Source organism: Balaenoptera acutorostrata, chromosome 11, assembly GCF_949987535.1.
Source record: "Balaenoptera acutorostrata chromosome 11, mBalAcu1.1, whole genome shotgun sequence".
NCBI classification, from domain to species: Eukaryota; Metazoa; Chordata; class Mammalia; order Artiodactyla; family Balaenopteridae; genus Balaenoptera; species Balaenoptera acutorostrata.
Genome location: NC_080074.1, coordinates 75,339,021 through 75,363,738, shown reverse-complemented (window position 1 = coordinate 75,363,738; position 24,718 = coordinate 75,339,021). Strand labels below are relative to the sequence as shown.

Genomic DNA, 24,718 nt, shown 5'->3' with positions numbered 1-24,718 from the left:
TATTGATGATCAGTCAATGATGATGTTGATGATCAATGATGATCATCAGTGATGATTAGTCCTCCAACGATGCAAGTACTACTTCTCTTAACTTGGATATCTGATATATGAAAACAATATAGGGTTTCCTGGGGTATTCTATAAGTTCATTGTTGATCCTAATATCTTATTGTAATACCTCACCTGAACACATAAACATGAGGGCATTTGGGAAATACTGGATAACTACAGAGGCAACAAAAACTATGAACCAAAGCCATTTAATTCAGAATGTTCTTCAATGAGCAGTGAATACTCAAGCATCAACAGTAGCATCAGTGAAAATTAGCCATTAATAAGTAAAAGAAAGGTCTGGTTTTGAAACAAGAGCTAGTTGCTTAATGTCTATGATGATGATAATATTTCATAATTATATTTTATTAATAAAGCACTAGAGTACCCATGAATCACCAAGAATTTAGCAATAATATGGCATAATTAGTGGAACTCCAAGGATATGTTCAACTGGCTTAATTGCCCTTAATACTTGTTAAGCAACTACTATGTACCAGGAACTATACTTAGAATCTACATCTGTTACTTTATTTGCTATTTGCACAACTAGTTTCTCAAACTGTGGTTATTTTCTCCTCTCTTTAAAGAAAAAGGTACATTACCTACCTTGTATGTGAAATTGGTGTGATGAATGGATTCATATGAGTAAATAGAGTAGTATTTGTTAAATGAATCAACTGATGAAAAAATAAATTAATGGAAAGGAAAAGAAAGAAAAGGAAAGGTAAGGTATGGTAATGGGAATGGAAATGATATGGTATGGTATGGTATGGTATGGAATGGAATGGTATGGAATGGTAATGGTATGGGATGGGATGGGATGGTAATGGGATGGGATAATGGTAAGGTAATGGTATGGTATGATATGGTAATTGGATGGGATGGGATGGCATGGGATGGCATGGGATGGTGATGGGATGGTGATGGGATGGTGATGGGATGGGATGGGATGGGATGGTAATGGGATGGGATGGTAATGGGATGGGATGGGATGGTAATGGGATGGGATGGTAATGGGATGGGATGGGATGGTAATGGCTCTATTCTGAAAGTTCCACTTCCATGGGTAATCTGTTGACAAGTTCCTAGAGTGGTGTCGTAGTAGGAATACTTTGCAAACTGATTCATCAATTTTAGAGCCGGAAGGAATACTGGAGGAAATACTTTAGTCTAACTTTCATTTTAAATATGAGACCAAAAGAAAATATGTGATTTGCCTAATATAACTCATGTAGTTACTGAGGGAAGCAGGGCTGAACCCCAGGTCTTCTACCTTTCATTCCTGTAGTATAAACAGTTCCTCTTTTTCACCACTCCCTTGGGAGTTAATTGGAGTTCCTTTGTGAAGGAGCCATACTGACCAGCAATATTTACTATGAAATCACTCTACTAATTCATATAATAAAACACTAGCAGTTATAACAAGATAAAGAATGGAATTTTTCTTGTTGTCTCATAATTTCAACTATAAGCCTTGAGAAAAGTTTCTAGACACATCCCTACAGCATTTACAAAGAGCTGACCAAACTGGCCCTTCAACTATCAGTCCTTACCTCTTATCTTCAGGCTATTTAAGATAAGGCTAAACATTCATGGTGGGGATACTCTGAAGAGAATTCACAGATATAGAGAACACTGTTTTCTCTTTTCCTCTCCAAAGTATAGTGAAGAAAACGTTTCTTCTCTATTAAGCCAAGTGAGTGGGTGGTCCAAGGTTTTCTTTGCTTACAGAGATTAAAGAGCTATAAAAAGGGGATTGCAGCAATTCGCTTCTGCAGAATGCAGAGTGCCCCATCTCAAAATGCCCATCTCATAAAGTTCAGGCCCATTTCAGAGTGTCCATCCAGAGAGGAGGGGTGAGAGAGTTCCTGGGGAAATCTGATGCATGTCCTTTGGAGTCTAGTTACTGTTATATATATACCTGGAAAAGTCTGAAAATAGGAGGTTAAAAAAAAAAAAAAAGAGGGTAGTAACTGAGCAAGGAAGCTGCACATCTGCTGTTGAACAAGTCACAGATATATGATATTTCTCATTGCCCAAGTGGACAAAAAAGAGAGCAGCCAAACAACAAGCCATTTCGTAGGAATTTTGCCAAGGAAAGTTGACTACCACCAAGGCAAATGGACATTCAGTGTTACAGGCTATAGGTATATGAGGAGAGTAGGAGGGAAAAGGAGTTAGAGCATCCCCAAAAGGTCAGGCAGAGAGTGCAACTCTCATTACAGATATAGCAAGGAGGTTGTTGTCTTCAAGAGGCTCTACAAAGAACCCAAGTGCATAATGGCCAGCTAGGGAAGGCAAGAAAGAACTACAAAGAGCCGCAAGAAAAGAAGTACAAAGAACATTAAGTTAAAAAAAACCTGTTCTTCTTCCTTAAATGTCTCCCCACTCCCTCTTTGGAAGGCCCAGAAGAGGCAGAGAGAGGCAAAGGAAGGAAAAATGAAGAGCAAATTGAGGCAGAGTAAGATGAACAAAGAGAGTCCACATTTTCCACTGTAGGGAATTAAGCCTGGAGTCAGGACTGGGCTGGATGAAAACAGAACAGTGAATTGGATGTTTTTGGTTTAGATTGGGCAGGACTTTAATTCCTGAAAATGAGACCATTCTTACAGCTGAAAATAACCTGACAGTAATGGGACCTAAGAAGGAGGTTAGAAAGAAAAATGAGACATTTTTTAAGCGTTAATTCAGACATTCATCCCTGAAAGACAAATTTTGATTGAAGCATAAAGCAAAGTTTCCTAGCTGTAAGCTACCAAATTCAGCCCACTCAACAAACCAGTTACACAGGCTTTAAGAATCAGATTTGAGAGTACCACTTAATGACCTAGGGAAATAATCATGAAATTTAAAACTGTGAAGTGAAAAAAAAAAAGATGGAAAACTGTATATGCAATAGGATATAATTTTTTATTACTTTATATAAATGAGAGTATAGTAAAATATAATAGCAAAAATATAATATGTTCTTATTTATCTGGGTGGTGAAATTCTTATAAATTTTCTAAAATGAACAGAAAATACTTTTATAATCAGAAAAAAAACACTGTTAAAAATGTTTGCAAGTAACCTTGTGAAAAAAATGTGACATTTTTTAATATTAAAATCAAAAAAAGTGTCATTAGTACTGTTCTGAATCTTGCAGCCAAAAGCAGTTGCCATAATAACGTCAGATGTTGAGAACTATAACAATGCTTGAATTTCAGGGCCGGGAAGATAACTGGTCAATATTATGTTCACCCAAGACTGTCAAATGAGCTCTCTACAAGACAATGACACGGCAGGCCACTGCTACCAGAATATAGATAATCAATTGCCCTTCTACCTCCTCTCAGTGGTGTCACCAGCTACCTCAAAATTTTCATTACCCGCTTTCTTCCAGTTAGCAAAACCAGCCCCAAGTCTTTGGTCTAAAATATAGAAAAAGCTCATCAAAATCCTGTTCACCAAACTAGCTATCATAAGTCCAAGCTTCCCAAATCATCCTTCAACATGAAAATGATCATTTGATACTACACTGCATAGCCTCTAATTTGGTCCCACCATCTATCCCTCACTTCCCTCCTAAACACTATGTGTTGGAAATCATGCTCCATCAGCAGCAGTAGAGACCAATGGTTAAGCCTGGAACACTGGCTGAAACCAAGTTTGCCATCCCTGTCACTTACAGCTGTGTGACTGCAGGCAAATTGCTTAACTTCTCAATTTCCTCATTCATAAAGTGAGATTAATAATAGTACCTATAAGATTATTGTGAGGCCCATGTGAGTTAATCGTGTTTTAGAGTTTAGAACATTTGCTTCTGCCACATAATGAGTGTTTGATAGTTCATTGATTTTGATTAGAAAACTCACCTATACTCTCAAACTAAAACCTTACCTTCTCATCCCCTGAGGACATGGCTCTTACTGAAGTGCTCCCAAGTAAGGCTATTTTTTCTTCCACACCACATGTGTATAAGACATTGCCTGGAAGTGAGGTTTCTTCTTGCTCCCTAGTGCAGTTTCCAACCTATCTCTCCTCATTCCTCTTCCAAAGATCCCATCTTCTTGAAGCATGACATGAAGCACATGTCATCATATCTTGCCACAAGCTGCCCTAGTCACACTGCCTCATCCACTGATGTCACTCACAGGCTACAATATTCCCTTCACCACCACTTCTATCAGCATTCTTGGCAACTTCAAATCCCTTAGGTTATACACCCAACAACATTATCTCACAGTTCTTTGGCCTACTTAAAACCAGTCTCATTTTTGTTAAAAGGAAGGAGAAGAGGGAGAGGGGAGGGGGAGGAGGAAGGGGGAAGGGGGGGAGGAGGAAGAGGAGGAGAAGGAGAAGGAGAGGAGGAGAAGAAGAAGAAGAAGAAGAAAGGAGGAGGAGGAGGGGGAGGAGGGAGAGGAGGGGAGGAGGGGGAGGAGGGGAGGGGGAGGAGGGGGAGGGGGAGGGGAGGGGAGGGGGAGGGGGAGGGGGAGGGGGAGGAGGAGGAGGAGGAGGAGAAGGAGGAGGAGAAGGAGGAGGAGGAGGAGAAGGAGAAGGAGAAGGAGAAGGAGAAGAAGAAGAAGAAGAAGAAGAAGAAGAAGAAGAAGGAGAAGGAGAAGAAAAAGAAGAAGAAGAAGGAGAAGGAGAAGGAGCAGGAGGAGGAGGAGGAGAAGGAGAAAAGAGAAGGGGAAGAAGAAGATGGAGAAGAAAAAGAAGAAGAAGAAGGAGAAGAAGGAGAAGGAGGAGGAGGAGGAGGAGGAGAAAAGAGAAGGGGAAGAAGAAGAAAACTACTTAATCTTCATGCTCCCAGATCCAAACTATATTGCATCTATACCCACAAATTCTGGGGTGGGGGGGGGGAGGTTCTGTTAAATTAGAAGTGTCACTGCTTCTATCTAAGGCCATTCTCTCCACTTTCTCTCTCAGTCTCATCCCTAGTCTCCTTCTCTAGGACTTCACTCCTACAAAAATCTCCTCTCTTTCTTATACCATCAATCTAAAGAATCTACTTGATTCTTCTTTCCCTCACACCCTTTATCAGCAAGTCCTAACAGCTCTATCTCCAAAATATACCTCAGATCTACTGTTCACCACCTGTGATGCTACTGTTTAGTCCAAGCTGCCTCCATCTCTCTCCCGGAACAAAATAGCAACTTTCTCACCAGTCTCCCACCTCTATTTTTAACTCTTATAGCACAGTCCATCTTCTACATAGCAACCAGTTATCTTTCTGGTAAATCATATCATGTCATATCTCCACCTAAAGCTCTCTAAAGCCTTCTGACTAAAATTAAGTCCAAAATTCCCATTCTAGACTACAAGGCCCTAAACAATCTGGCTCCTGCCTACCTCTCTGTTATTATCTCCATCCTCTTTTTCATTTGCTGTATCTGGCTATCCTGCTTCTTACCATTCCACTAACATGTCAGCTTATTTTTCATGGCTTCTGCACTTGCTTTTGCTTAGAATGCTCTTCTCTCAGATCTTCTCATGGCTCACTTTTCAATATTCACATTCTAACTCAAATGTCTCCTTCCCAGCCAAGGCCAATTAGCCTCAAGCATATTGTCTCATCGTCTCCACAGCACTTATCAGCATCTGAATTTTTTTTTTTTTATGTTTATTGTCTCTATCCTCACCCAATGTTAACTCCTTGAAAGTAGAAACACTTGTCTTGCTCACATCTATCAATATATCCTCCACACCCAGAACACCCTTCCTGGAACATCAATGGCTGTCAAATACTTTTGACAGACTGACTAAAGTCTCCATAATAATCAGGAGTATACTATATTTTTCTCCTCTGGTGTTGAGGACCAAGTCTGACATGCCTACTGATGTGTTAAGCACTTCACAGAGAAGGACAAAGAAGAAATAAAAGTACCGTTACTCTTAAATAATTCAAAATCCATTTGAGGAAGAAGAGAAACTAACCCAAGATACTAAAGACAACTACACTTCTAACCCAAGATACTAAAGACAACTACACTTGACCCTTGAATAACACAGGTTTTAACTACGCCTGTTGACTTATATGTGGATTTTTTTAAATAAACATGTACTACTGTACTACACAATCCAAGGCTGGTTGAAACCATGGATGCAGAATTGCAGATAAAGAAGGATGACTGTAAAGTTATACAAGGATTTTTGACTGTGTGGAGGGGAGGGTCAGCACCTCTAACCCCTGTTTACAAAGCAAACTATCATGTATCGTACATTAGGCTTACATATGTAAACACAGTAGAATTAGGCAGGAGAGGAACCCTTAGAAAAGAATAATTCCATGAGGTATGTATCATTTTATAGATGAGGAAACTGAGGTTCAGGCAGCTTAAACAATTCACCCAAGGTTAAAAACTAGGAAAGGAGTCAGGTTCAAACAAGTCTCTTGATGTCAAAGCCCATTCTTCTCTTAGGAACCTGTTTCTGCCACTTCCTTATAACAAGAGCTGGCAACTATGAAAGGTACATCTAACAGAAGTAAGACTGAATAATATCTGTCAAGGACATCTAGAAAACTATAACTCTACCAATATTAAATGCTCAAAGTGCTTGGGTCTTTGGGTCTTGAAAGATAAAACAGATCATCAGTCCCCTGAAAAAAACACAGCCTATTACCCACAGGACACTAGGACTGATGAAGTAATGCACACAAGAAAAAGATATGCAATTAACAAAGGGATTTTTAAATTTTATTCAAACTATTCTCAGAAATGGAATATTTTAGGAAACTTTCCATAGAAGCTTCCTGCCTCACTCAGATCCAAGCTAGCCACTCTGAATGAATTAGTTATTAACTAACTGTATGGGAAAAGGATGTGTGTTTACATGTGAGTATGCACAGATGTGCATGTATGTGCATGTATTCATGTCTTTGTATGTGGGAATGAGCTGTTGTCAATAAATTTTTGCTATTAATACCTTATGAAAATAGGATGAAATTTATGGAAAGGGATTTTTTTAATGGAATGAGCATGAAAATTAGGAAAGATTAGAAAGGATAAGTACAGAGGGGAAATAAGCAAATAGATGAACAGGGCTATGTTAAAGATTAGGAGAAGGGAAAGATCAGATGTCATGCGACTTAAATTTATTAAGAAGAGTTTATATTACTATTTTGGAAAATAAGGAGTCATTTTTCTGTTTTAGAAAGCATGCTAATGTGGTCACAATGGCTATAGAGGTAAACTACCCTAATAACTTGAACATAATGTGTTTAAACTTAATTGTTGTCATGTTTCATGGGAAAGCCATCTTGTAATGACATGCAAGACTCTCCCAACTGGACTGAGTTTGTCAAGGGCAAAATCCACATCTGATTCATCTTGCATTTCCCAGTGCCTAACAAAGTGTTTTGAGTGCACTTTTTAGTGAGTGCACAATTTTAGTGGGGTTTTATTGAGTGAACAATTTTAGTGTGCAAAATTGAGTGCACAATTTTAGTGGGGTTCAATAACTAATGAATTTTAACTGGACTAAACTGAAATACATTGAATGTATTTGGTCAAATTGAATTAGAATGGTCAGGGATGGGAGCTACTAATTATCCTCACAAATCACTTTTATTCCTCCATTTTAGATATCAAAATATACTTAAGTAACTTCTGTTCTGCTTACAGTGAGCTTGGAGTAATAGCCTTCTTTTTACACTTTTACTATCTACACTTTACAAAGAGGCTGTAATGTACATAGCAGAAGTATAATCCACTTTACACATAGATGAACCTGAGTCATAGAGAAGCATCGCGTTATTTTTTCACAGGGTTACTCTTACATCACTGCCACCTAAAAGTGAGTCAGTGGAACAGAAGAGATCTGAACTCAAAGTCCAAAAGCATTACTTTCATCACGAAAGTTCATCTTAAAAGATTCAATCATAAAAGGAAAATTATGTAATGTACAAATAAACATATTTGATAGTCAAAAAAAAGGCACAAAGATGACTGCTTTTGGAAACAGAAATTCCTGTTATTGAATCCTTTTTTCACATAAAATAGAGAGCATGGTCCTTTGAATGTACAGAAAACAAATATATAAGCAAGGGTAGGGAATCTAACATGATTTTGAAGAATATCCATCGTCAGTTACATTACCCTATCTCTACTGCTGCATTTATTATTTTGATAACTGATATTTGGAGTATTTTTCTGCTTGTCAAAGACAGCAAGTGGGGCTTGCCTTAAGTTTTAAGGCTGTCTTAAGTCATCTTCAGTAGTTCACTTAACTTTCTACCACATATTTTTTAACTTCATTTGTTATCAGAGTGTTTCATTTCACAGTAAACCAATTTGTGAAGGCCACAAAAGGCATTTATTTTACCAGTTCAATCAAGTTTGTTTTCTAAACAGGTTTGTTTTAAAAAGTGAAACTTGTTTTCAGGGTCATTTGTGTTTCTGACTTCGTTTGTTGATACTGTATCAGAAACTTATTTTTCAATGCAAATAAAACTAGTCATCTAGTCAAAGGTTTCAGCAGCTAATATTGCATAAAAATGGAAGACCTGATTATTGAATAAGGTTCTAAGGAAAAAAAGAGTCACAAATTGATTTTATTCTTCTCTAATCTCAGTAATTAAACTAAAAATTTGCAAAATGACATGTCTCATAATATGAACTACTAAAAAAAGAATGCCAAAATTAATCAAATGTCTTAAGTTAGCAAAAGAACTCTGTCACCTCAATCAAATCTTTCAATTACCTCACATCAGGTGTGGAAATAGTAAGATGTTCTCCTACAGCTTATATATACAATGAGTGTGTATGTATGTGTGTATACATGTATGTGAGCATGTATGTATATGTACATGTATGAGGGTGTGTGCATATATACATACACGTGAGGGTGTGAGTATGTGTGTATTTCTGGTCACTTTTGGGGTCTTAGTAAAAACTCTTGGCATACGTAGAGTGTGCTCAGGTTAATGATATAACAAGCAATATACTTCAGCAGTTTAAGGATTAACATGTCGGTCAGCTCACCTTGCCAGGTAAGCAGTTGGAAATCAATAAGTATTTCCATGTCCTTAAAGATAAACAAGAAAGGAATGTAATTCCTTACTTACAACAGAGGACAAAGACTAAGAAAATATTTTATTCAACCTGGTCAAGAAAGCATAATGATCTCAGTCTTGACTTTCACAACTCAATGTATTCAACAAACCAAGACATCCATTCTACCATATAAATACAATGCTAATAACATCAGCTGGTAACATGACGTCATATATTATCTAACATAAATGCACTATTATCATCCTTTTTTACAGCTTTATTGAGATATAATTGACAAATAAAATTATGATATTTAAAGTTTACATTATGATTTTGATATACATAAACATGTGAAAGGGTTCCTCCCATCAATTTACACATTCATTACCTCACATATTTGCCTTTTTTTTTTTTTTTTTTTTTGGTAAGAACGCTTAAGTTCTCCCAGCAAATTTCAACTATACAATACAGCGTTATCAACTTTAATTACCATGTTATACATTAGGGCCCCAGGACTTATTCATCTTATAACTCAAAGTTTGTGCCCTTTTACCAACCTCTCCCTATTTCTCCCACCCCCCATTATCCCTTTTCTTCATCGTTAGAGAGAGACATAATAAATTGTAAAAAGGGTCCCCAAGTAAAGACTTGAAAGAATCCCTGCTAAAGAAAGAAATTTTTGCAAGTGAATGACTACAGTTGATATCTGTTGAGGCCTATATATGCCAAGCATTATTCTGAGTGCTTTATAAATATGCCAGTTAATTCTCATAACTATCACATGAGATTAGTATTCTTATGCTCTCCACTTCACAGAGAAACTAAGAAGGAGAACAAGAGCTCACCAAAGGAATTATCCATACCTCGAGGTGATTAGCAAGAAATAGTGGTTAGTCACTACAAGTCTTACCCAGAAGAGGAAGAGATTTAAATATATTATTTACATACATATATATAGAGAGGGGGGGGGGATAGAGGTGGTAAGAAGAAGGAAGGAACAATAACTAAAAAAGGAAAAAAGAATCTGACATCTCCCAAGCACTTCTAAATGCAATGCATTTACAACATTCATATAATTTTAACAGCCCTATAAAGAAGGTATTAACTCCATTTTACACAGGAGAAAACTAAGGGTCATAAAGGTTGAGTGGCTGTCCTAAAATTCTGAACTCCAATCTTTGTGACTCTAAAGTCTATGCTCTTTTCAATAAGCCATGCTGCAAGGGAAAATAAAATAAGGCAGGGATGGAGTAAAGGGATAATAAAGAATGTGAACCCAGAAAAAAGAGAGGAGATGAACCAGTTTTTGGAAGTTCCTTGATGGATACTGGATACTGGGAGCCATGATGCTTTTAATCTAGAATGCAGGGCTGTCAGGAGCCAGAATGGCTACTTGATTTCAAGAATCAGTGCCCTTGATCTCTTCAACATTACTCTTCTTGCCTATCCCATCTCATTGTCAGTGAAGCTGCTATGAGAAAAAGCAATGGCCAACTCACCTAGATGTGCCAGTCCCATACTGAGCAATTGCAGAGTGCATACAAGTGGTCTGGCCTAGCTCAACACACCGTCTATGGACAGCTTTACCCAAATTGAGGTGCCAGTCCATCACTGTACATATGTTATATGGCCACAGCAGAAGCCAAGAGAACATTTTCATATCAATGTGAAGGTAGGCACAGTTCAGGAGTGACCAAAATTTTACATTTCAGAATGACAATCAAGAGAGCCATAAATGAGGTCTCAAAACTTCAAAGTTTTCTGATAATTCCAATATATCATTTTTGACCAAAATATCATAGGTACAAGTTGAGAATCTTTTCCATCAACTGAGATTAAAAAACAAATATCAATTTATTCAATATTTTGTTTATTAACATTAATATATTTTATACTATATTGGCCAGATTTATCAACTTCTAGTGGATTTTATCTTTTTTGGGGGGTGGGGGTCGTGTGTATCTGTGTGCGTATGTGTTTCATGTCAGTCCCCTACCAAAATCACAGCTTCTTGATCTCAGGTAAAATCGGTCTCAAAACATACTGGGGCCTCCAGGCTGGCATGGGTTAAGGAAGAAAGTTGGACAGCTAGCCTGGCCAGGGGCCTAGGTGACGTGGAAGTGAAGTGAGGTCCAGGGTGACTCAGGCTTGATCAGTGCCAGCACATGTACAAAAGTAGATTCAACCTGGTGGTGGCTTCCCATTCTGAGTGGCCCACATGAGTTGAAGGACACTCCAGTTGGAAAAAAAGGGGATGTTTCCCCTCCACAGAAAGGGGGCTTCCAATAATTTCACTTGATTGAGTGGATTTAGATTCAAGATATGAGAAAGGGAATATAAATCAGGAAACCAAAACAGAAGCCAAGTCTGGACAAATAAAATAGGAGGTTACAGGGAAAGCTCTGACCCAAAAAGCATAGGCATTTAAGTTTGGAGCAGCAAATTTCAAACTAATGGGCAGGTGGGGCAAATAACACTGCTCTGATTTACTTGTGGCTTTATTTGGAACTGACCAAGAAACTCAAAGGTACTGAGGAGAGAAAAATAATGAAATTAAAATGACAATACTACTACTTTTTACAAAACATTTAGTAAGTACCAGTAGTATAAGGGTTTACATATATTATCTTATTTAATTCTCACAACAAACATATGAGGTAGGTCACTTTCTCTTATTGAGCCCCTGTAGACTTTGAATATAACAATATTTCCTGGAGTTCCTATAGACATTGAATATAAAGTATTTTCAGTCATAATAATCTAAGGAAGGGGATGAAAATTCTGGAACATGGTTGGCAGTATTTTTCACCAGCATTAACTAATTTGTACTGAGTCATCCTCACTAATATCCAGCTGCTGCTTCTGAGATGCAGTATTTATTATAATTCTAAAGGTTACATTAAAAAGCAGCAAAGGGACTTCCCTGCTGGCACAGTGGTTAAGAATCCACCTGCCAATGCAGGGGACATGGCTTTGAGCCTTGGTCCGGGAAGATCCCACATGCCGCGGAGCAGCTAAGCCCGTACGCCACAACTACTGAGCCCACGTGCTGCAACTACTGAAGCCCGCGTGCCTAGAGCCTGTGCTCCGCAACAAGAGAAGCCATGGCAATGAGGAGCCTGCGCACTGCAACAAAGAGTAGCCCCCACTCACCGCAACTAGAGAAAGCCCAGGCGCAGCAACAAAGACCCAAAGCAGCCAAAAAATTAAAAAAGAAAAAACAAGCAGCAAAGCTAACAAGCTCATCCAAGGATCAAATTAATAATCTTGGCCTTATTACCATCACACTGAAATCAACTGGACTTACAGATCATCAGTATACACAGCACACATTAACACAATTTCTTTACACCTATTTTTAAATAGAACAAGGTAGACTCCTAATATTGAAACATATAAAATGAAACCACAAAAACGATGTCAAAACGTGCTCAAATTTAAAACTGCAAAATCATCAACAGTCTTTGAGTTACTCTATGTTGAAAGCTGTAGTCACAGAACACATGCAAAGGTAAATAAAATTATGACGAGTTATACTAAGTTAGTACAAAATTAAGAACCAAAGAAAACTAAGGAAACCCTATACTCAAAGACAGGAACTGAATCTGCTACAAAGTTAACAGTCCAATTACACTTATGTAACAAAATAGGTAAGAATATAATTAAGGACAGATGGAATGTTGCCAATCTAATGCCAAGTTGGAAAACTAAAATTCAAAAGTATCATTTTGTAAATTGAGACTTGAAAATGTCACAGATGTCACATCTGAATTAACCTTAAGTGGCAGGCCAAATAACTAGGAATGAAATCTGTAATCTCATGTTTTATCAGCAGTGGACAACTTCCATTTTACGGCAGGACAGATGCAGACTACATTACCAACAGGCTGCTCAAACAAAATTGTTTTGTGTTGAATTAGGTGAACACAAGCAAATTAAAACACTTTAGATATGCACTGATTTTCAAGTTCAAGTTTCATGGTTATAGATCTGTGTTTGATTTACTTTACCATCAGTGGCTTAGACTAATGTGTTGAGTGAAAGTGTATTATACTAATACATTATTTATGTTGCTATAGATATAGCTGAAAAATTAAAAATTTTATTATCAATACATCTTTTCTGAAAAGCATCCTCAGTACCATAACATTTAATCATATATTCTGGGTAAGAAGCACTACCCTCCCTCTTCAATTCCAAGAAATAGTCATTTGTAGACTTTGTGCTCATCAGTGGAAATGAAAGTGTTACCAAGAAACATAAGACACTGCACAACTCTTAGAAAATGAAATTAACATCCTTATTAGACAGTAAAGGCTTGACAATTAAATTACTGTTTGATATATGGAATTTAATAGAAACTGAATTGAATTAATGAAATAAGGCAGATGATGTGTAATATTTAGCATGTTAACTCAAAATGCCCTCTTTAATATAAAAACATGGAAAAATTCTTATCCTTTATAAAGTGGTAAATATCAGGCTATAAAAGTGTATACACATTGCAGCAATTTAAAAAAAATGTAAGTACACATATGAAAAGATTAAAAATAAATATACAAAATGCTAGTAGTAATTATATCATGGTGGTAAACAATGATTGATTGCTTTTCTCATCTTTTCCCAGATACTTCTTCTAATTTGATTACATTATTTCAATAACAGAAAAAAAATCAAATAAAAATAACTTATGAAATTAAAAGCTGATTTTGGAGACAGACTATGCTTGCAAGATCTATTTTCTGCTTCTAAGTATCAGCCTTCTTTTAAAATGCTTTCAGCTAAGTTTTCACATACATCTATCAATGAACTCTGCAGGAACATTGCCCATCAGCTCTAGGTGCCAGAAAAAAATTTTATAGAAAATGTAAATAAATTTTTTAAATTCTGTGTTTTTATTACTTCTAGTCTTTTTACTCAGTTTCCTCCTTACAATGCTCTTTAATCCACAACTTGGTTTAGTGTATTGTTGCCAAGGTTGATGAGACGCAGCAAGGAAAGCATTAGCAACATTTTCAAAAATCTGGTGCAAGCCAATTCAGAAGGAAAATTCACACTATTATTAACCAATTTAGTCATCATTGTCTTACATCAGGTTAAGCAACTAATGGAAAATATAACAATATTATTGTTAATCTCACAAAGTATATAGTAGTAACTTTACAAACACTAAAAACCATACCAACTGAAAGTCTTGTGTGAGAAGAGAAAGGAAAGAATAAAAATGGTGGATTTTACTAAACTATATAAAAAGGAATTTGGTAAGATAGAGAAGGATAGTATGTGATTTACACGTTGAAAACAAAATGAAAACTAGGAGACTGGGTAAAGTAAGGTTTTTGGAAGTATTTATATGCATTTTTTGTTACATTCATAGTGGTGTAAGTAATAGGCGCTCAAAAAGCAAGAGAACAGACATAACACCTATAAAGTACCTTGCAAATTCAAGTTATGGCTTACATATTAGAGAATGACTAATCTAATTGCTAGAGTTTGGAATATAACCAATATATTCCTCATTGGTTATATATCAAACTCATCTCTAATAGTATTACTGCCTGTGTTTGTGTAAAAACCATTTTCCATATGCTTTCCCACGATTGTCTCTGTTGTTCTTTTCCCGAGTCCACTGAGGTAGGTGGATAACTATATACAAAGCCAAGTTTATCATTGGTAAGACCAAAACAGTTTTCTAATCATCCAATGTTTGTTCTATCACATCGTTTCCAATTGCTTTAATGCCTCCAACTTATGTGATTCCAGTACACAATAGACATTCAATAATTATGTAATAAATGAATGAATTTTGATCTAAAAAAGTAAATTAACATTATAAGGCATACAACTGAGGGTAGAGGTGCCTCATTAGTACACCATGTGATCAACATACCACATCATACTAATTAACTACAACTTGACCCTCTCCAGGGTTTCTTATTCCTATTTGCTGAAAGAAAAAGTCTCTTATTTATTCTATGTAGCTGTGTCAAATAATGTGAATGTCTATTCTGAAAAAATATAATTCATTCATCCTGCTCAGAAGAACTGATATTGTCATGCCTAAGTGATAAACAAGCTCCCCCAAATTGAGAATAAGGTCAAATCCAATCTCGAAAACTAAAATTTTACTACATACTAAGAGATCCAAAGAGTAGGGAATAAACTTTAAGCTGTCCTTGATTTAGCCCCTGGGTGGGTTCATGATGCCCACCTCTCTAAAACCAAGTTTGAAAAATTTCTTGGTTTCCTTGCTCTAAATAGTACCCAAGTAAGTTAGACTGGGGTTAAATTCTGAATGACCTTCATTCCAAATCTGGACATGTAGATATCAGCTTGTTTCAATTCAATAACCCCAATGTCCTTCAAATGTTCTATTGTAATAGTGCTGTCAGTATATTATCACCTTCTTTTAAAAAAAAGTCAAATATTCTCTCAGTTTGAGGGACATTTCAAGCTGAACAGTGAAAATCATAATATTATGTATACCTCTCCCACTGGAATTTGAGAGAGAGAGAATCACATACAGAAGGTCTGTGGCCCCAAAAGGCAGAAATTTCCCTGCATGAAGTCTAGAAAAGCTTCAAGTAGAGGTAGGATTTAGGATATTTTTTGGATGACAGGCCTCCAGTATGGCCAAAATGTGTTGTATCCTTTACTTCCTTCTAAAATAAGGATAGGAGGGACTGAGACGTTATATAAAAGTTTAAGAACCACCTTTCTAGTGAAGTAATACTCAAAAATGTTTTTTTTTTTTTAAACCACTCAGATTTCTACCTCCAGCTCCATTTCCAGATCCCAATAAATATACCACACTGACCATACCCTACCTCTACCCTTCCCCACCCTCCAGCCATCCCTCCATAGTGAGGCTGCCATTATTACTGGAATGTGCTATAACCCTCAAATCTGTTGGGGTAGGAAAAAAAAAAAGTTTTAAGAACCAAGGTGAGGGGAGAGGGAGAAGGCCACATGTCCCAGGGCTAGCATTCACAAAATCCTCCTATTTACATGATTAATACTATTTCCAAATTAAGCTACACAGACATTGTATTTCCATGGTGGTTGTTAAAGCATTAATGTGTTATATGTATATGTTGAAAATAGTCTATATTATTTTTATAACCTAGTTCTGGCATTTCTTCACATTTTAATATAATAGGAACCTCAAAATATAGACCTGGATTTCTACTCCAGGGATCCCTCTCTCTCTACCTCTTAAGAGGTTCTTTTTAGAATCACTGGTCTAGTTTCTAGAATTGAAGCAATCACAAAGCCAAAATAATGGGCACTGAGATTGGGAGCACTCACTGAAATGTCAAATTAAACTTTTTTTTTTTTTTTTTTTTTTTTTTTTTTTTTTTTATTTCTTTTATTTTTGGCTCTGTTGGGTCTTCGGTTCGTGCGAGGGCTTTCTCTAGTTACGGCAAGTGGGGGCCACTCTTCATCGCGGTGCAGGGACCGCTCTTCATCGCGGTGCGCAGGCCTCTCACTATCGCGGCCCCTCCTGTTGCGGGGCACAGGCTCCAGACGCGCAGGCTCAGTAGTTGTGGCTCACGGGCCCAGCTGCTCCGTGGCATGTGGGATCTTCCCAGACCAGGGCTCGAACCCGTGTCCCCTGCATTAGCAGGCAGATTCTCAACCACTGCGCCACCAGGGAAGCCCTCAAATTAAACTTTTAAAGGGAGCACTTAAGGGATTAAAACTGTAGTTCATAAAATATAAATTTATCCTATGTCTGAGATGTCTGCCAGCAAAACATGAAGTCCTAGAAAATCCACAGCAACAGTCAATGGAAGACTTGAGCTGCTAGTTGTGGAACTTCAAGCAATTCCCTCAACTGCTCAGTGTCTCTATTACCTCAATCATCTTAAAGAAGGGGCCTCAACAAGCTAGTCCCTTCAAGGTCCCTTTCAGTTTTAAAATCCCTTTTAAATCCAATAATTATAGAGGTACTAAAAGTTATGTTCAATATATAAATGTCTAATAGTTTCAGAAAAACTAAGAACAAAGGAACCTCAAATATAATTCTTAAACATTAAGAAATATCTTATAATTGTAGGATGTCATCAAAATGGTCCCCTTTGGCTTGTCTGTCATTTGCTTCAAATAAAGCCGGAGCCACAAGAAAACTATTTTAACACCCTGAGAAGATTAAATAGTTAATCCACTGGGAAACCAAGTTCAAAGACAGAATTCAGAAATCCGCTCTCCAGAGAGAAGTATTGAAACTAAAAAACATCCATTTTATTTTTAATAAAATTATTCTAATGATACACTGAATACAAATTATGTCATCTAGCATGCATTTTTATTGATGTATTTTCCTTCCTAATCTGAAACTTAGATAAAAGTAATGTCTAATGTTGACAGAAAATAACCATTTATAAGTCAGGGTCACACAGGGAAGCTGTAACATGTCTTGCGGGAAAACATCCATAATAAGGGATATTCCAAGTTCACTTCTTTGAGGAGAAATGGATGAGAACTGGAAGATTGGGCAGATTATGAAATTAACTACCAAGATAATTTCTGCTTTCATGGTTTCACCAACCTGGAATTTCTAGTGCATCATTTACTACCCCATAATTATGCACCAAAATATTAACTAATTAGCAGGTAAGAGCTCAAGAGGTAGTAATAAATAGACATGAAATCTGAACTTCTGTGGAGTTCCAAATGACAATCAGATCTACCACACTATAAATTTAATAAACCTTATCTGAAGAAAAAGTATCAATTCATATTTAAATAAATAACTTCATTGACTTTCAGCTCACATCATCTACAAGCTCTTTAGTCTCCTCTCTTTCATTTCCCTTACGTTATGATCCAAATACAAAGACATACAAGTAGGGCATACATGTTATATCATACATACAAAGATAGAAATAATATCCTTCTAATGCACAGGCTTTGGAGTTCAATTTTTGTATGAAATATGCTTGGATATAGGGCATATTTTTTGTTTTTTAAATCACTGTTCTGGAGGAATATATGAACTAAAAAAATGCTATTAAAAAAATAAGAGATAAATAAAAACTAAACTGCAACAATTGTCTTTAATTTCTAGTTTGTGCTGTTGATATGTTTTGTGTTAGGTCCTACATAGTTTGTGCATTTAAAAAGAGCCTCACACTGCTAGGTCTAAGCTCCATGAAAGCAGGGACCATGTCTGTCATGTATGTCATGTACCCTCAGAGGTAGGAAAGTGTCCAGCACATAGTAGGCACATGATAAATGTCTGATGCATGAAGAAAGGAATAAACAAATGACCAACAGCAGATAACCACCTGTTTCCATGAAACATTTCTAAAAGACTTGCTCATCTGCCTCTACATTCTCTAAACATTAAATTGTTTCAAATAATTTACCTCATGTGTATATTCGTGTTTCAGCTTGAAAGATCCTTATTACATTGAAACTAGTATGTGAAATATTGGGTTGGCCAAACAGTTTGCTAGGGTTTTCCCATAACATCTTATGGAAAAACCCAAATGAACTGTTTGGCCAACCCAATATTTTGAAAACATTTGGAAATATTTTTAAGAACAGAGAAACAGGTACCAGAAGCCTGAGTTTGAGTTCCAATTCTGGTATTTAGTGGCTGAGAAACCTTGAACAGGTCACCTAGTATCTTTGAGACTCACTCTTTCATCTGTATAAGAGGGATAGTATCTATCCAGCCTACCTCATAGTGTTTTAATGTAGATTAAATAAAATACTGCATATTTGTATTACAGCCAGAATTGGACAAAGAGACCACAAAAGTCTAAATGTTTCCTCTTAAGTAACAACAGTACCCACGATAAACATATTGTGGGAAAGTCAAGTTTGAAATGTTAAAATAGGTCCTTCCTGTCAATATAGAGGCACCGTTAGTACCAACAGTTTGGCTAACAACAAAAAAGTCACATATTTAACAGACTGCATACGGAAAGGTTCTTATAACCCTTACCTTTACACTGCCATCTCAGCATGAGGGAAAAGAAAAGTTCAGGGAGGTCACATTGCAAATCAGTGCGCCAGTGGCAGACCCAAAACAGAGCTTTTGACTATCCAGTCAGCACTTAAGCTAGCTGAGCAATGCCACTTCTCAAAAGTGCTGTAGTAAGGTAAAAACACAGCAAATTAGACAACATTACACACTAATCCAAACTCACTGTCAAGGATATGTCCTGTTCTCTGCCAAAGCCAAGAAAAAAATTGTAGCTCACAACCACGTATAGACAATGACATGAAAACACAATGGTCCTTTCTGTATCTCCATTTTCTTTCAGCTCTTGACATATTTTGCAAGCTAAAATTCTTGGGGAAAATGTTTCAAATGTTACATCAGCATTCAGACATAGTGGGAAAAAGGGAAAGTGTGAGCTGCCCATTCCCCTCGCTTGGCCCCACGGTAGGCGCCTTGCAACAAACACTGTACTTTCCTTCACCACATCATTTCATAAAGTCTTAGATTTAGAATTCAAAATGTTTGAGTTTACTATTTTAAGTTAACTGAATGGTTCAATTCAGTATACTACTTAGATAATAAAAATAGAATATACACTAAAAATTGCTCACTTTTGTAGGTGACATTTATGAACTTACTACATTTTCTAGGAAGTCAGCTATCATCAGTCTACTATCGATAACTTTCTACACCTATGCACCCAGAGGGAAAAAATGTTGCTGTTAAATCAAATCTTACATGTACATACGTGCATAGATATGTGCGTATGTGTATATATAACCACTCTAAAAACAGACACCCAATATTTTGGTATTTTCTTGATCTACAGAAAATACCAGATCTATGATGTGGTGGCTATGAACATTTTTATTCTATACTTCTTCCTCACATTTTTTTAAACTATAGAGCAGCACTATCCAATAAAAATATAATGGTAGCAACATTATATTTAATTTTAAAATTTCTGGTAGCCACATTTTAAAAAAGGAAAAAGAGATAGATGAAATTAATTTTAATATTTTATTTAACTCAACATATCAAAACACTATCATTTTAACATGTAATATAAAGATTGATATATTTTTCATACTGTTTTTAAAATCATATATATATATGATTTATGAATATTTATATATTACACAGGCAATACATGTCAGTTAGGAGGCTAAATTTTCATCAGAAATACTTTATAAGTATTTACATTTCATAAACTTTACAGATAAAAAATAGGTCCACATAGCCACATTGTTCCAAGCACACCTAGAAGTTTTCCAAAAACTAAATGGACAGCTTTTAAATTTAATTAAAATTAAATAAAAATTAAAATTTAGTTTCTCAGTTGTGTTGAAACCAAGCAGGACCCTGCAGGGTCTTCCCGGGGACAGACACCCCTCCCCATGTCCCTGGCCTCTTGTTTGTAGAAAAGCTTTAGCCTCCTAGGCCTTCCCCAAGTTCCAAAGAGCATATTTAATCAGAGTTATGCAGACACAAAGGAAAACAGTCAAGCAAGACAAAATAATAATAGTTTTATTTTTATTAAAACAAAGTCAAGGGCCCTTAGTTCCTCAAGGGCTATAGATAATATTCTGAGCCATATCCCTGAGTGGTTTTACAGATACTAAAGCCCCCACCAGGTGGAGGAAGTTAACTGCATGCTGACCACAAGCAGGTAGACCCCAGGCCAGTTGGAACCAGAAGGTTGATGATGTTAACTCCTGAAATACCACCCTGTTACCTCACCACCAACCAATCAGAAAGATATCCACAACTGATCATACACCCTGAGACCCTCTCCCTCACCTTGCCTTTAAACACCCTTCCCTGAAAGCCATCAGGGACTTTGGGTCTTTTGAGCATGAGCTGCCCATTCTCCTTGCTTGGCCCCACAGTGGGTACGCCTTGCAATAAGCTGTGCTTTACTTCACCACAACCTGGTGTCAGTAAATTGGCTTTGCTGTGCACTGGGAGAGTGGAACTAGGTTTGGTTCAATTACAGCATTAATCATAATTCAAGTGCTCGATAGCCACATGGGGTTGGATAGCGGGAGAGGGAGGGTGATCTGAATCCATACCTACCACAATGAAAGATACCCTACAGAACACCTCAGATATACTCTGCCAAAAGGCATTTTCAGAAACTGAATTTAAAATGTTCTTCCTAAATGAAAAACTTTCTGTTTAACTTCTTTTCCCCAAAGCTTTATATGACCCATGCTCTTATTTTGAGAAACCTAAAATAGAGTCATCAGCTTTAACATACTGATAAGTCTCCATATCTAATTAAGCACAAGAACCTCTAGGACACTGTGCATTTACATAAGTAGAGTCAACTCTTTATTATTTGTTATTACATTATTCATTGAAGGGGAAAAGTAAGTCAAGTGCCCTGATCATTTGTGTCTATGTGTTGATTTATTTATCCTGCTGATGAAGTCTATCACAAACTGGAAGGTAAGACTGGAGGTCACTGGAAAGATTAAAATATCGGAGGAAATAGTTTAGGTAAGTTCAGGTTCCCCCTTTCTGAGCTCTACCTTTTCTAGGAATATCGAGGTATGAATATCCTGTCAAAGTCATTCATTTGTAATTAAACTAGTTCAGAACCAGGAAGAGGCAAGTGACCTTAAGCTAAGTAAAGTTTTGCGAAGCATGTTCTTGCCTCTTACCTATGTAGATTTAATGGTTAAGAACGTGAGCTCTAGAGTCAAGCTGTCTGGGTTAGAACTCTGTTTCTGCCACTTGCTACCAGTTTAACTTGGGGAAGGTTACCAAATCTTTCTGTGTCTCACCTATAAAATGGCCATAATAATAACAGGACCTAAGTCAAAGATTGTTATGATGAATAAATGCAATTTTACAGGATGTAAAACATCTTAACACACAGCACTGACCCTGGCACATACTATGTGTCCAATCATTATTGCTATTTTTAGCTCAGAAATTAGGACAAAAGAGACGGGATTTTATGTTCAATAAATATTTGTTTTAAATGAAAACATATGTCCATACACTTTATAAATGCCAAAGTGCTATATAAGCTATTTTTATCCTATACAAAGTAAGTTTAGAGAGTCAATCTATTCAGACAATGTATTTAATGGAAAAAAAAAAAAAGATCCTCACAATGTGGCTTACTTTACAACGTGTTTTTATAAAGCCTTTCCCCAACAAACAGACCCACACATATTCCCTTAAAAAAGTGCTAACATGCATACCAAAACCAAGTATAAGTTATTTATCTGTCAACATCACTTTAGGGTGATTCATGACTCTGTTCACCTCCACTGCAAGCAGCGTCAGTTTTAAAAGCATGGTCAATAAACTGCCCTGTGATATTCTAGAGAATTCACAGATTAAAAAAATATTAACTCTCTAACAACAGTTTCTCTGACAGCCAATTTTCTTTTTTTTTTTTTGTTTTCATTACTATTTTATGCTCCTTCTTTACCCTCCTTGACCAGACCTGCTAATTAACAAAACTGCATCTTACTGGGTTTCCTCTTTTTCTCTCCCCTTCATCTGCCAGGTACAGTCACTAATAAGCATTAAAAGGCCAAAAGAGAGGTAGTAGCAGTAAACAGGAGAAACAAACTAATCCAGCAATTGGATAAGTAGCCCTAGAATAACCAAGAAGGCCAAATTAAAACTTCAAAAGCTTTATAACAGGTGGTTCTAAACAGTCATAAAACAGTCACCTCCATGGGTGGTCATCCCCTGGTCTGTAAAGGGAATGAAAAAATAATCTTTAAAATTCATTTTATTCTTTAGATGATTAAAGAGACAAAGTATATATAAAACTACCATTTCTATACCTAACCAAGATTTGTCACTAAAATAGCTATAGAAATACTGACATGATAGGATTTTAAGAATAACTTTTCAGAAAGACTACAAGGGTAGAAAATTTTTTAAAATAATTTCTCAGAGGACAGATTATTTTTATAAATCTTTAATGTATACATAAAGAGAAATTAATTCACAGACTGTAAGAGCTATAAAAGCAACGCCACTTACTCTACCATGAATGCTTCATTAATATTTCAGCGATGATGTTGCAATTTTCCATGAGCAACTGTCAGAGCTCTGCTTCTTGATATGTATCAACAATCCAAATTACATTCAATACTCGGGTATCTGTCCTTGACCAAATTACAATGTTGATGTATCTAGCATTTCAAAACGCTCACCCAGGCATATGTAATTTTACATTGTAACCATCCTGCTGAACCTCAGTATGTTTCTTTTTCACCCAGTCACCCATTTAACCCTTACACTTGCTGAGGAGTTTTCTTCCTTCTACAGACCTAGCACCAGGGAATTTTCCCTTAAATATAATATCCCTTCCAACGCCAGAAATGTCTTCAATACCCACACGCTGGTGCTAGCTAGTCCCCGCCGGTGCTTAACGAGACGTCCATTTGCACAGAAATCTAGACCCCCCCCCACCGTTGTAAGGCTTTGTCTCCTGTCTCCGAAGGCCGGAGTTGCAGGTACACGTAAAGACAGTCACGCTACAAATATAAGAGCACCACAGCCCAGGAGAGCGGCAGCTCCTCCGGGCAAAGCCAGACAGGCGATCGCCCGAGGCGGCCGAACCTGAGGCAACTGTTCCTCGGGGGCGCGACCCGGCGGGGACGGGCGGCGACGGCTTCTCCGCCTAGAGGAGTCAGGCGCCCCCGGGACCAGGCGCCGCGCAGCCGCCCGTCACCTGCAAACTCCCGGGGCCCGAGGCGAGAGGCTTCCCAGCCAGCACTCGGCCGCGCGCGCCAGGCCGGCGGAGACCCGCCGCCTCGGTTTCCAGAGCCGCCGGGCCCCCGCCGGGCCACCTCTCAGGTCTCCGCAGCGCGGCGGCCGGTGCCCCGGGCTAGAGCAGATCCTCGCCGCGCCCGCAGCCCGCCCGCCGCCGCGTCCGTCCTCACCTGACAGCCACCCGCACAGAGCTCTCGTCCGGGGAGCCCCACATGCCGGCGGCAAGCGACAGCCGGGCCCCTGGGCCTCTGCACCGCAGAACTGAGGCGCCGCCGGAGCCGCAGCGGTCGCGCGCAGGAGGCTGGAGCTGCAGGGGGCGGACGGCTCACCTCCGCCGCGCTCCAGCCATGTTGGGCGACTGAATGGAAAGGTGGCGGCGGCGGCGGCGGCGCTGAGGCAGAAGGAGGAGGAGGTGATTCACCGCTCGCGGGTGCCCGCCCCTTCTCCCCAGCTCAGCCCCCAGCACTGGGGCGGAGACGCAGCGCGCTGAATGGCTAGCGCGGCGGCGGCGGAGCCAGCAGGCCGCTCAGGGGCCTCCTGCTGGACGGGAGAGTGCGCCCTGCCCCCTCTGATGGGGACGCGGCCTGCGGGCGGACGGGCTGAACGCGCTACACCCGCCCGGGCTCTCCGGGCTGCTGGCCCCGCACTGCGTCAACGGCGGCCTCGCTGCCGGCCCCACCTAGCGCTGCCCAGCCTGCGCCCCGCCCTGCCCTCGGCGGGCACTGCCAGGCACTACTGGCCCGGAGGCGCGCGGGGGAGGGATGCCGGCCGCGAGCTGCCCATGCCCCAGGGCGACGAGCCCTGCGCCCCTGCAGGCTCTTCTGTGAGAATGCCGCGGCTAGAGCCCGCCCTGCTGCAGCCTGCCTCTTTTCTAAAAGCAAAGCTTGATTCCCCAGCGCAGCGCCAGCAATCTGCCAGCTGCCGCTCTGGTTCGCCTTTGTTTCCACCCTTAGCTTATTGTCCTCTCTCCAGCTTGGACTCTGAC

The 24,718-nt window shown here is 38.6% G+C and overlaps 1 protein-coding gene across 16 annotated transcripts in view; it reads right to left on the bottom strand.

Moving 5' to 3' along the window:
• The window catches only part of KIF21A (kinesin family member 21A), a 175,303-nt gene extending 151,162 nt beyond the window's left edge, over nt 1–24,141 (bottom strand). For 14 of the 16 annotated variants that reach the window (XM_057557001.1, XM_057557005.1, XM_057557009.1 and 11 more), the window contains exon 1: nt 23,904–24,140. In XM_057557001.1, coding sequence (XP_057412984.1) covers nt 23,904–23,947 — 44 coding nt within the window. In that variant the 5' untranslated portion in view covers nt 23,948–24,140. Of the gene's footprint in view, nt 1–23,903 lie in introns of all 16 variants that reach the window. The other 2 variants (XM_057556999.1, XM_057557000.1) reach the window with 1 other exon arrangement.
• Between the last annotated feature and the right edge of the window lie 577 nt (nt 24,142–24,718).